The 13,728-nt window shown below is 51.7% G+C and overlaps 1 protein-coding gene across 4 annotated transcripts in view; it reads right to left on the bottom strand.

Moving 5' to 3' along the window:
• The window catches only part of NFIC (nuclear factor I C), an 89,225-nt gene that overhangs the window by 47,124 nt on the left and 28,373 nt on the right, over window positions 1-13,728 (bottom strand). For all 4 annotated transcript variants that reach the window (XM_033136769.1, XM_033136768.1, XM_033136766.1 and 1 more), the window contains exon 2: window positions 8,555-9,086. In XM_033136769.1, the coding sequence (XP_032992660.1) occupies window positions 8,555-9,086 (532 nt within the window). The remainder of the gene's footprint in view (window positions 1-8,554; window positions 9,087-13,728) is intronic.

Genomic DNA, 13,728 nt, shown 5'->3' with positions numbered 1-13,728 from the left:
AAGGACAGATCCTGAAGTTGAGGCTCCAAGACTTTGGCGACCTAATGAGAAGAGAAGACTCCCTGGAAAAGACCCTGGTGTTGGGAAAGATGGAGGGCGCAAGGAGAAGGGGATGACAGAGGACGAGATGGTGGGACAGTGTTCTCGGAGCTACTAACAGTGGGTGCGAATTTTAACTTTGTGCAGCAGGGCTGTCTCCTAGACACACCCCTCTCCAGAGAAGCGAGACCAGTAAGGGTGTGTGGCCTGGGGGAGTTCTGGGGGCCAGGTAGGGAGGGCTAGAGGACCACATTTCATCCACAGACATGGAGGTTCCCCGTGCTACTGAAGGATGGCTTCTGTTTATGGTTTGACCCAGAAAACCAGGAGGCTGACTTGTTTGGCTCATAGCTTCAGACAGTGACAGCACCTCCCAGAAATCAGGAGTCATTTTTTTTGCTGGACGATCCTTTCAAGATTGCCTGCAAGGGGTGGGGGGGGGTCAAAAGCTTCTTGTCCGGCTCCTTGCGGCCGAGTCAGCATCTCCATAAATAGCATTTTTTTCTCTCTCTCTCCAAAAAACTTCCCCCCCACCAAACACCCCCTCACACACACAAGCGCCCTCCACTCCATGCCTGTGCAAAAAAATAAACCACCTCCCACTACGGAAAACCTCTCCTTGTTTGCCAGAGCACTCAGCAAAAGGCGCAATATGATTTGATCGATGGCGAGAGATTGATTACCATTACGCTGCAACGCTTTTGACTTTCAGCCGCGACCTCACCAGTCCTGGAGGCGGCAAAGGCGTGCGGAAGGAACTCCGGGCACACGTATGCACACGCAAGCCCCGGCCCTCCTCCCCGCGCCCCCCCCCCCCACTGCGGTTGCAGATCCAAAATCCAAAGGGGGAAAAATACTGAACGGCAGAGTGAGGGGGGAGGAAGAGAAGTGCGCGGTTGAACTTGCCGCGTTCTCCGGCCAGATTAAGAGCGGTGACGGTATTAAACCCGCAAGGAGGAGCCCGGAGGATCGGGGCGACGGGACGTCCCCCGCCCCGCGTCCTGCTCTCGCGGCGGCCGGCCAGGTGGCTGTCGGAAACCCACATGCAAGACCAGAGCACTTTCTCCCCTCCTGCGGCTAACAACAATTTCATAGAATCCTAGAATCCTAGAGTTGGAAGAGACCCCCAAGGGCCATCCAGTCCAACCCCCTGCCAAGCAGGAAACACCATCAAAGCATTCCTGACAGGTGACTGTCAAACCTCCGCTTCAAGACCTCCAAAGAAGGAGACTCCACCACACTCCTTGGCAGCAAATTCCACTGCCGGACAGCTCTTACTGTCAGGAAGTTCTTCCTAATGTTTAGGTGGAATCTTCTTGTAGTTTGAATCCATTGCCCCGTGTCCGCTTCTCTGGAGCAGCAGAAAACAACCTTTCTCCCTCCTCTATAGGACATCCTTTTATATATTTGAACATGGCTATCATATCCCCCCTTAACCTTCTCTTCTCCAGGCTAAACATACCCAGCTCCCTAAGCCGTTCCTCATAAGGCATCGTTTCCAGGCCTTGGACCATTTTGGTTGCCGCCCTCTGGACACGTTCCAGCTTGTCAGTATCCTTCTTGAACTGTGGTGCCCAGAACTGGACACAGTATTCCAGGTGAGGTCTGACCAGAGCGGAATACAGTGGTACTATTACCTCCCTTGATCTAGATGCTATACTCCTATTGATGCAGCCCAGAATTATTTATACCCTGCCCATCTGGCTGGGCTTCCCCAGCCACTCTGCGCAGCTTCCAACAATATATTAAAATACAATAATCAATCAGGCCAGAATTGCATTCGGTTTTTTTGCTGCTGCATCACACAGTTGGTTCACGTTCAACATTGTGGTCCACCGAGACCCCCAGATCCTTTTCCCATGTCCTGCTAGCAAGCCAGGTGTCGTCCCCCCCCCATCCTATATTTGTGCACCTGGTTCTTCCTTCCTAAGTGCAGAACCTGACATTTGTCCCTATTCATTTTGTTGGTTTGGGCCCAGCTCTCCAACCTGTTATAGTCTGCCTCGGTATGAGGCTCTGCCCTGTGGAACTCCTTGCCAGTGTAAGTGCAGTCCTAACTTCTTTTAGACACCCCCTTTAAATATGTGGTTCTTTTTCCTTTTTACCGACCAGTACTTACCCCTCAAATATTTCCCTAAAATATAAACCAGGGGTAGGCAAACTAAGCCCTGGGGGCCAGATCCGGCCCAATCGCTTTCTCAATCCGGCCCGCGGACGGTCCGGGAATCAGCGTGTTTTTACATGAGCAGAATGTGTGCTTTTATTTAAAATGCATCTCTGGGTTATTTGTGCGGCCTGCCTGGTGTTTTTACATGAGTAGAATGTGTGCTTTTATTTAAAATGCACCTCTGGGTTGTTTGTGGGGCCTGCCTGGTGTTTTTACATGAGGAGAATGTGTGCTTTTATTTAAAATGCATCTCTGGGTTATTTGTGGGGCCTGCCTGGTGTTTTTACATGAGTAGAATGTGTCCTTTTATTTAAAATGCATCTCTGGGTTATTTGTGGGGCATAGGAATTCATTCATTCCCCCCCCCCAAAAAAATATAGTGTGACCCCCCCACAAGGTTTGAGGGACGGTGGACCGGCCCACGGCCGAAAAAGGTTGCTGACCCCTGATTTAAACAAGTAAAATAGCAAAGGGGGTTGACCAGACTGCCCTTGTGGAGGAAAGTGGGGGGGGGGAGAGACACCCTCTGTTTCCCCACCCCCACCCCCTTTTTAAAAATAAAATCCAGCCCAGGAAAGACTTGAGATGCAAAAGATCTTTCCAACCGGCTGAAAGTAGCTCTGGGGTTGCCCATTGCAGAGAAATCGGCTGAGAATCTTCTTCGTTTTTTTTTAATTTTAAGTTTTTTGCTGACGCAGGAGAAAGGGGGAAAGAGAGAGAGAGAGAGTGCATTATCGTATATCGTAAGGAGGGCTAGCGAGAGAGACCGGCTGCGACTGCTCCAGACTGATAATGCCAGAGACAACGGGAGCTGCATCTTAAAACTATGCGTTACCTGCCAACCAACACCCCCCCCAAAAAAAATCCCCCCAACATACATCCTGCATTGCTATAGGCTGCAAAGTCGGGCCCGTGAAATGCAATGCTGGCAAAAGGGGGGAGGGCATAGCCACAGTTCCCAATCCATATTAGAATCCTAGAATCTGCAATGCAGGAATCTTTTGCCCAAGGCGGGACTCAAACCCATGACCTCCAGAGATCAAGAGTCTCTGCTGACTGAGCTGGAGGACCGCGGAGCCGGCAAGAGATCCAGATCAAATTCTTGGACTGCGGCAGTCGCTCCCAAGCGGGGCAGGAGGGCGGTGGGATTACCTAGTGGGCGGCTGGAGGTATGTCAATGACTATCAGGCTTTGAAAAGTTGCCATCCCTTGGGCAAAGTTCATCAGCCTTGCTGAATTCATTAAAGTAAATAGGTTTTGAATAAAAAGGAAGGTTGCACATGCGTGACGCATTTAAATTCAATGCGTCGCCGCCGCCTGCGAAGAATCCTGGGATTTGTAGTCCGCCCCTCCAAACCACACTACAATTCCCAGCGCCCTTATCAAACTACATCTCCCAGGATTCTCGAGGGGAGGAAAGCGTGCTTCACAATGCATAGCACAGATTAGCCTGAATCATAGCTATAAGAAGCAGGAGGTGTTTTCTGAAGAAGTGTTTCTGAAGGAAAAAGATTTTCTCGCAAGTAAAGCAATCTACTACTCGAGCGAATTGGATCAAAGGCATGGATTATTAGCAAAAGGACACCATAGCGATGGGATATGTGGTTAAAACCTATTAATAAGGGTTACTTATGACCAATGCTCACTGTAGTATCAATTATTATTATTATTATTATTATTATTATTATTATTATTATTATTATTATTATTATTTGTACCCTGCCCATCCGGCTGGGTTGCCCCAGCCACAAGTACCGAGTTAAGTCCTTGGAGATCCTGGGTTCAAATCCCACCTCAGCCATGAAGCTCACTGCGTACACCATGGGTAGGCAAACTAAGACCCGGGGGCCGGATGCGGCCCAATCGCCTGCCCAATCTGGCCTGCGGACGGTCTGGGAATCAGCGTGTTTTTACATGAGTAAATGTGTCCTTTTCTTTAAAATGCATCTCTGGGTTATTTGTGGGGCCTGCCTGGTGTTTTTACAGGAGCAGAATGTGTGCTTTTATTTAAAATGCACCTCTGGGTTGTTTGTGGGGCATAGGAATTCGTTGATTTATTCATTTTCAAAATACAGTCCGGCCCGCCCACAAGGTCTGAGGGAGGGTAGACCGGCCCCCTGCCGAAAAAGTTTGCTGACCCCTGCCTAAATGCATGCACACACTCAGATGCAGGTACAACTCATGCAGGGTTGCAACAGGTACACCTGGCGTAGCATACCCTCCAACATTGCCAATCTCTCTCAGATCAACCTACCTCGCAGGGTTGTAGTGTAGAGGAAGCATAGAGCTCCTTGAACGAACGGTGGGATACCAACCAATCAGCTAAACCAGGCGTCCGAGGGCCAGGTGTGGCCCCAGGGTCTCCCTGCTCGGCCCCCGGCAAGCCCGGCTGGCCACACCCACTGTCCCAAGCCACACCCCTTGCATATCTGGCCTGGCGCCTTCATTGAGACTTCCTGCCTGGCTGGAAATTTGTCCTCAAACTCTGATTGTGCCTCGTGTGTGTGTGTGTGTGTGTGTAGCCAACTCACAGACTCCTAGAACTGAAGACTTGGAAGGGACCACAGCGGTCATGCAGTCCAACCCCGTGCAATGCAGGAACCTATCGCCCAGCGCGGGGCTCGAACCCACGACCCTGAGATTAGGAGTCTGGGGCTCGAAAGGTCGCAGCGTTTGGGGCTTAGGGAAAACCCAAGGAGGAGAGAAGGGACAATGAGGATCATCTAGTCCAACCTAGTCCCGGCCAGGGAGGGGAGGGTGTAAATAAAATTTGTTGTTGTTGTTGTTTAGTCGTGTCCGACTCTTCGTGACCCCATGGACCAGAGCACGCCAGGCCCTCCTGTCTCCCACTGCCTCCTGCAGTTTGGCCAAACTCATGCCAGTCGCTTCGAGAACACTGTCCCACCACCTCGTCCTCTGTCGTCCCCTTCTCCTTGTGCCCTCCATCTTTCCCAACATCAGGGTCTTTTCCAGGGAGTCTTCTCTTCTCATGAGGTGGCCAAAGTCTTGGAGCCTCAGCTTCAGGATCTGTCCTTCCAGTGAGCACTCAGGGCTGATTTCTTTAATGATGGATAAGTTTGATCTTCTTGCAGTCCATGGGACTCTCCAGATCTCCTCCAGCACCAGAATTCAAAAGCATCAATTCTTCGGCGATCAGCCTTCTTTATGGTCCAGCTCTCACTTCCATACATCACTACTGGGAAAACCATTGCTTTAACTATACGGACCTTTGTCGGTAAGGTGATGTCTCTGCTTTTGAAGATGCTGGTTCGTTATTAGTGGTCAATGTATATAAGTTATTGGTTTATGAGTCGGTTTAAACAATTAGGGGGGTAAGAGGGGGGAAATGGTAAGTGGGGTGCTGTCTAGGTTTGTCATTGCTTTCCTTCCAAGAATTAAGGTATATTATTATTATTATTATTATTATTATTATTATTATTATTATTATTATTATTATTATTATTATTACCCCCTACAATGGAGGAATCTTTCGGCCAATGTGGGACTCGAACCCACGACCCTGAGATGGAGAGTCCAACACTCTACTGACTGAGCTGCGGTACAAAGCTAGAAATCTCGCATTTCTGGCTCCCCGGACTTTTGCAACTCGAACCACCCGCCTCCCCAGCAGAAACGTGGGGACCCCCCCTTACCGAATTAACTCAACAACCAGGGTTTGCCCGCCGGAGACTCGCAACCCCTGTTAAGCAACAGAAACAAAGACATTCGAGGCTGCCGGGGGGGGGGGGGACGACACACACTCTTTGCATTTGCCCGGCACTCAGTCTCGCAGCCTGAGAATGAATCCCCGTTCTGCCTTAAACGGGGAAGAATCTACCTTAAAAGGGAAAAGGAGGGGGGGCCTGCTTTCTCCAGAGAGTGAAAGTGACAGGAGGCCCTATCAGCTGTGATTTTACTGCCTGGGGTTTGGTAGCAATTAGATTAGGTGATTTCAAGGCTGCCGAGAGAGACCCAGACAGGCTGGGGTCGGGGTCAGGATGCAACAAGGTGAGGGAGCGGGGGGGGGGACATTTCTTGCATGCTGTGCAGCAATTGCCCTTCACTTTATCCCCCTCTTGTTTTGTTTTGTTTTGTTTTGGTTAAACGTTAAGTTTTTTGGTTAAAAGTTTCCAGGAGAAAGAGCGAGAGATGGGAAGTGACGCTTGCGTCGAGAGGCATCTTCGTAATCTGGAAAAGGGAACTGCACAATGGGTTGTTTCTCGGCCCAGCTTCGCTCAGAACCACAGAATTGTCAGAGTTGCAAGGGACCCCCAGCGGTCATCCAGTCCAACCCCCTTGCAATGCAGGAATCTCAGCCGAAGCATCCCTGACAGGGGGCCATCCGACCTCTGCTTAAAAAAACCTCGAAGGAAGGAGAGTCCACGGTCAAACAGCTCTGACTGCCAGAAAGTTCTTCCTGGTGTCGAGTCAGGAAGAAGTTCCCCTGTTCTATTCACAGATATACTGCCTTTATACAAGGAGGGGCAATTTTTGTTAGCATGGCTAGATTAGGGGTGCACTAGGCTTGCCATAGGGACGCGGGTGGCGCTGTGGTCTAAACCGCAGAGCCTAGGGCTTGGTTGGCGGTTCGAATCCCCGCAATGACAGGGTGAGCTCCCGTTGCTCGGTCCCTGCTCCTGCCAAACTAGCAGTTCAAAAGCACGTCAAAGCGCAAGTAGATAAATAGGTACCACTCCGTCGGGAAGGTAAACAGCGTTTCCATGCGCTGCTCTGGTTCGCCAGAAGCGGCTTAGTCCTGCTGGCCACATGACCCGGAAGCTGGACTCCGGCTCCCTCGGCCAGTAAAGCGAGATGAGCGCCGCAACCCCAGAGTCGTCCGCGACTGGACCCAATGGTCAGGGGTCCCTTTACCTTTTAGGATTGCCATAGGTCAGGAAAATTCCTGGCACGTCCTGGTTTTTGGGTGTAAAAATGACGTCAGGGTGGAATTTTGCAAAATGTCTGGGGAAAGCCAGATGTAAGCTTAAAACCACTATTTTGAGGGGAGGTTCCCCCCCCCAAAAAAGCAACAATTTTGACGGTTGAAAAGCTCAATGATTTGGGCGTTGTCAGGAATTTTACTTTTTGAAATATAGCAACTTCAGGGTACACCATTATTTGGCCCACATTTAAAAGGCAACGCGACCCCAGATTGCACTTTTCCCAAATGAAGGGGTCAACCGAGACGGTGCTATCCCTCAAAATGTGCCCTGCAGCCAGGCTCCCACCCACCAGAAAAGCTTTATGGTCAAAGAGGTGAACTGGCACAAGTAAAATGTCTAAGGTACGATCCTGCTGTACCAGGAGAAACGCCTGCAAAAAACCATGCAAAATTCCACGCAGAATTTCTATATTGGTACTGCAAGCTGATGCGGAAATGGGACAAACTCAATGCTGAGACAGGCGGGACCACAAGATCCCAAGAGAAACCAAAACAGACAGATCCATCTGTCCCTTCATTTGTGACCAAGGGATGCTGTTCCTTCGTTTATGACTAAAACCTATCCTTTAATTCGCAACTAAGGAATGCCGTCCTGTGATTCACGGTGAGAAAATGACTACAAAATTCATGGCTGCAAGAGGAGATCCCTTGACCACAACTACGAAATGCCCTCCTTTGATTCACAACCACGAAATGCCCTCCCTTAATTCACAACCACGAAATGCTCTCCCTTAATTCACAACCACGAAATGCCCTCCTTTAATTCACAACCACGAATTGCCCTCCCTTAATTCACAACCACGAAATGCCCTCCCTTAATTCACAACTGTGAAATGCCCTCCTTTAATTCACAACCACAAAATGCCCTCCCTTAATTCACAACCAGGAAATGCCCTCCTTTGATTCACAACCACGTAATGCCCTCCCTTAATTCACAACCGTTAAATGCCCTCCCTTAATTCACAACCACGAATTGCCCTCCCTTAATTCACAACCACGAATTGCCCTCCTTTAATTCACAACCACGAATTGCCCTCCCTTAATTCACAACCACAAATTGCCCTCCCTTAATTCACAACTGTGAAATGCCCTCCTTTAATTCACAACCACAAATTGCCCTCCTTTAATTCACAACCACGAAATGCCCTCCCTTAATTCACAACTGTGAAATGCCCTCCCTTAATTCACAACTGTGAAATGCCCTCCCTTAATTCACAACCACAAAATGCCCTCCCTTAATTCACAACCACAACAATGCCCCTCCCTTAAGTGCGCCACCACGAAGCGCCCTCCCTTAACTCCCAGCTAAGGACCACCGCTCCTCCGTTTGTGCCAAAAGAAGGCCGAGAAGACCCGTGGATACCAGCGCTCGAAACAAGACTTTCCCGCCGGCGAGGGCTGCCTACCTCTCTCTCGGATGAAATACGCCAGGTAGAGGTCGAGTTCCTTGACGGAGACGCTGATGTGGTGAGGCTGGACGCAGAGGATGGGGTGTGTGCACTGGGCGGCCTTGACCAGCCGCTCCCCGTCGGTGCTCTCCAAGGGGATCCCCTTGAATAGGATGACCATCACTAGGTCCAGCCGCCAGACTTTGTCGGCCTGCCGGAGGCAGTCGATCCTCCGCATTTTGCCCTTCTGGTCGGGGTTGGAGAGGACGCAGCAGGAGGGCTTCTTCCCCGTGATGGAGAGGACGAAGTCTTCCCGGTACTCCGGTCGGATGTCCTTCCGCAGCTTGGCCAGCAAGCGGGACGCCCACTTCTGCTTCACCTCCGGCTTCTCGTTCAGGAGCTCATCCTTGACGGCCCGCTCCTCGTCCTTCGTCATGCGCTTCTCGTGCTTCTTGAAGTACTTGCGCTTGCGGGCCTGGAGGTTGAACCAGGTGTAGGCGAAAGCCCGGACGTGGGGGAGTAGTGCCTCAATAAAGGGGTGGAACTCATCCTGGAAAAGAGAGAGAGAGAGAAACAGTCAAGAGGCATTCCCCCACCCGTTCTCTCAAGAGCTTTATCTCTTGATGGACGGCCGCCCTGACTCGGTCCCAGACACACTGGCCAGGTGCTTGGAGGCTGTGGCTGCATGGATGCGTGGGAGCCGGTTGAAGTTAAACCCTTCGAAGACAGGGGTCCTCTGGCTGGGTCGGGGCGACATGAGGTCGGGAGGCCAACTCCCATCTCTTGCAGGGGTGCAATTAGTGCCAGCGCCTTCTGTCAAGAGTTTGGGTGTAACCTTTGATGCCTCTCTTTCCATGCAGGCGCAGGTTGCAGCCACAGCAAAGGTGGCATTTTCCCATCTCCGCCGTGTTAAGCAGTTGGCCCCCTACCTCTCTCGCCCTGATCTGGCCACAGTGATCCATGCGACGGCCACCTCCAGACTTGATCATTGTAACTCGCTCTACGCGGGGCTGCCCCTAAAGCTGACCCAGAAACTCCAGCGGGTGCAGAATGCTGCGGCGAGGCTCCTTACCGGGTCTTTGCCGCGGGACCACATTCATCCAGTGCTTTACCAGCTGCACTGGCTCCCGGTGGAGTACAGGGTCAGGTTTAAGGTGCTGGTTTTGACCTTTAAAGCCCTATGCGGCTTAGGACCCTCGTACTTAAGGGACCGCCTCTCCTGGTATGTCCCATGTAGGACTGCGTACTCCTGTTTTAGTCTGGACACAGAATCTGAACCAAATTCTTAGCAACAGCAGATCTGTATGTTTCATTGCGGTTATGCCCTTGCTTTGTTGAAAGAGGGATGAGTGGAACAACAGACAATGGAGCGTTGGGGGGGGGGACAGGATCCGGAATACCCCTCCCACACTCACAGCTTATAGCTAAGGAAATTTTATCCTCGTCTTCTCAGCTGGCGAAACGCTATTTACAAGAGACCGGCTCTACAAGTTAGACAGGTCACAGCGACCGTATGAAAACAGGAGGCCAGTTTTCCTGCTCATCAGCTGCAGGCCGGGACTTTAAAAAAAGCAGCTGCCAGCTCCTCTCCGCCGGGGCCTACCCCGCAGGGCCGTTGTGGGGAGAAAACGGGTAGCGGGAGGGACCTTGAGCTCGTGGGAAGGAGGAGGAGGCAGGATACAAAACAAGCAGCCGCTTCAGAAGAGCTTCCAGCTACAATTTGAAATCTGCTTCCCCTTAAGAGTAATTGAGCATTTGGTCAGGAACCAAGCTGCCAAACCGACCCGCCCGGGCTGCCGTGCCAAGAAAATTTGGCTCCGCGCGGTTTGACTGGAAATGTCGTTTCTCTCTCCTTCCCCCCCCTCCATCCTCCGTGCCCCACCCTGAGCCTGCGGCTTCAGGCGGCAGATCTGGGAGGCCGACGGAGCCCCAGTTTCCACTCATAAGCCACGGCCTGCGGCTCTCCAAACCTGCCGCGACGGAGGAGGAGAAGAAGAAAAAGAAGAAGAGTTTCGATTTGATATCCCGCTTTATCACTACCCGAAGGAGTCTCAAATCGGCTAACGTTCTCCTTTCCCTTGGCAGGGCGGGTGGAAACGGAGCGATCTGCTCCGAGGCACCGGCGAGAGAGAGAGAGAGAGAGAGAGAGAGAGGAAGGATTCCAAATAGCCGGAACTCCCAGGATTTGCAGAATTGCACATAAATGCAGTGGTACCTCAGTTCTCAAACTTAATCCGTTCCGGGAGCCCGCTCAACTCCCAAAACCATTCGGAAGCCCCTGCAGCCAATCGGAAGCTGCGGTGGACATTCGGCTTCCAAAAAACATTCGCGATCCGGAACACTCACTTCCGGGTTCGCGGCGTTCGGGAACCGATTTGCTCAGGAGGCAAGCCGTTCGAGAACCAAGGTGCCGCTGTAACTACAGATTCCATCTCTCTCTCACACACACACACACAAACACAAATATAATTTCCCTTTTCCTGCTCTCTCTCAAACCAGGCCGGGGAAGTTTAATCAGCCCGGGGGCCGAAGTCCCTCCTGCAAAAACTTCCGAGGGCCACATGGCCTTGGTGGGCGGGTCCAGAAGGCGTAAGTGGGCGCGGAAACAGATGCAAATTTCGCCCATGCGCAGTAAGCTAGTTTCTGCACAAATACGCACGGACATGCTTTTTTCTATCCCCACACCAAGGCGGCGAGAGTTCATGGGCCCGGGTAGCTCTGCTGGTTGGAGTGTGGTTCTGATAAACGCCACGGTTGCAGGTTCGAGAGCGGCATGGGTCCTGCATTGCAGGGGGTTGGACTGGATGACCCCCCGAGGTCCCTTCCAGCTTTAGAATTCCATGATTCTATGATCAGAGGAGGCATCCCAGCCAGAAATGTGAAGCAGAGCTGACAAGGAGTGTGGTGGGCGTAGGAGACTCCCGAGGGCCGGTCGGAAAGGCGCGGAGGGCCACATTCACACACACACACACACACACCGCCGAGGCCTCGGATTTCTCAATGATGAATTAATTCCCAATCAGGAAAAACCGCACATGCCGGGCCGTGGGGGGGGGGAGGGGAGGGGAGGCATTTGGAAGAAATGGAGCAAGGAATTCTGGGAAAGGGTTAAGCGTGTCCCCGCCACGGAAACGTCTTTTCCTCACTTAAAGGGGGGCTGCCAGGCTGTCTTTTCCCAGGGCAGGTAATATGAAGCCAAGCAGCTGCCCTGCTAATTGGGAATGTCTATCCCTCAACCCTTCCTCGGTGTCTTCGCCTTGCCCTTTGCAGCTTTCCTGGCCTCCCGGCCCCCTAGCAGTTACGGAGCGGCAAAAGCTGTCAATTGCAGTGGCTTGTTTTGTTTCCCCCACCTTAAATTCCGCCTCCCGCGTTTCAGTTTGCAAACTTATTTATTTATTTTAAAAAAGTTCCCCGGGGGAAATACATCAGCGTCTTAGTGCAGGTTTATCGGCAATTTTGCCCGACAGCCGCATTTTTTGCAAAGCAATTCCTGCGTTTTGGTACATAGTTTCCTTTAATATATGCTGTTTTAGGCACGCTTAACCACAGTACCTTGTGAGCTTATGGGAGGGCCGTGAGGACGGAGGACGTGAGGAGGAGGCAAGATTCGGAAGCACCCGAGAGAAGTGTATAAAATATATATGGTTTCTATTTCTTTGATTCTTGAGAAGATGTAGCGTCTTAGAGAAGGTTTTCCTGTATGTTCTATGTGTTTCCGTTTTCAAAACGAAGCTGCGCCCTGGCGCTTTTAGGGCAGTAAACTAAAAAGAACAACGACGATAAGATTACAAATTTGCGCAAGACGTTGCCCGTCCTTCCGCCGACGTGCCCGTTTTTTGGATTTGCGTGTTTCCTGCTTGCTCGGCCCCCCCCCCACCTTCGCTCAAGGTTGGGAGGGGGGGTTTGGTTTGGGGAAGATAAGAGGCTGCGATGCCGTGCAACAAAAGCCAAAGCTCCCGGCGGCAAGGTCACGAGAGGACAGCTCTCCCTCGCCGGGGCCGCAGTCTAAGCGGAGGTCAAGCCAGGTGAGGTCTCCGCTGTGAGTAATTCATTAGCCGACGTGGACATCTGTGCTCAGTCTTGGATAATCCCCGGACGGAGGTCCCAGGCATCCGACACTCTAAGGTCCACACACACACACACACACCGCCACCGAACCGCCATGCACGGTCAAATCACCCTGGGCTCTGTTCTGCGCCCCCTTCGAGCTTCGGCGAACCCAGTGGCCTTGCGTTCCTAGCCCAAGAAAGGCGCCCAGATAAGGGGAGTAACAATAAGTAACCTGTTACAGGTGGGTAGCCGTGTTGGTCTGACATAGTCGAAACAAAATAGAAAATTCTTTCCAGTAGCGCCTTCGAGACCAACTGAGTTTGTTCTTGGTATGAGCTTTCGTGTGCATGCACACTTTTTCAGATACTGTACACTGAAACAGAAGTCACCAGATCCTTAAATATAGTGAAGGAGTGGGGAGGGGTATTCCCACCACCCTTCTGAGTAATACCCCTCCCCACTCCCTCACTATATTTAAGGATCTGGTGACTTCTGTTTCAGTGTATCTGAAGAAGTGTGCGTGCACACGAAAGCTCATACCAAGAACAAACTCAGTTGGTCTCTAAGGTGCTACTGGAAAGAATTTTCTATTTTGTTTCGAATAAGTAACCTAAACAAGAACGCCGCAAAAAACGACATGGGTGGAGCTGTGGGTTAAACCACCGAGCCTAGGGCTTGCCGATCAGAAGGTCGGCGGTTCGAATCCCCGCAATGACGGGGGTGAGCTCCTGTTGCTCGGTCCCAGCTCCTGCCCACCTAGCAGTTCGAAAGCACGTCAAAGCGCAAGTAGATAAATAGGTACCGCTCTGGCAGGAAGGTAAACGGCGTTTCCGTGCGCTGCTCTGGTTCGCCAGAAGCGGCTTTGTCCTGCTGGCCACATGACCCGGAAGCTGTACGCCGGCTCCCTTGGTCAACAGCTGTGGAGCCTCTTTATGGAGGCGGGTCTTCCAAATATGGGGTGCCACCACAGAAAAGGCCCACTCCTCCACAACTATAACACACCCAGGCCTGTATGGGTTAGTCATGGTTCACCAGAAGGGGCTTAGTCCTGCTGGCCACACAACCCGGAAGCTGTACGCCGGATCCCTCGGCCAGTAAAGCGAGATGAGCGCCGCAACCCCAGAGTCGGACACGACTGGACC

This window comes from Lacerta agilis, chromosome 18, assembly GCF_009819535.1.
Source record: "Lacerta agilis isolate rLacAgi1 chromosome 18, rLacAgi1.pri, whole genome shotgun sequence".
In the NCBI taxonomy this organism is placed as follows: Eukaryota; Metazoa; Chordata; class Lepidosauria; order Squamata; family Lacertidae; genus Lacerta; species Lacerta agilis.
The sequence above is the reverse complement of the archived record's forward strand: the minus strand, read 5'-3'. Positions and strand labels throughout refer to the sequence as shown.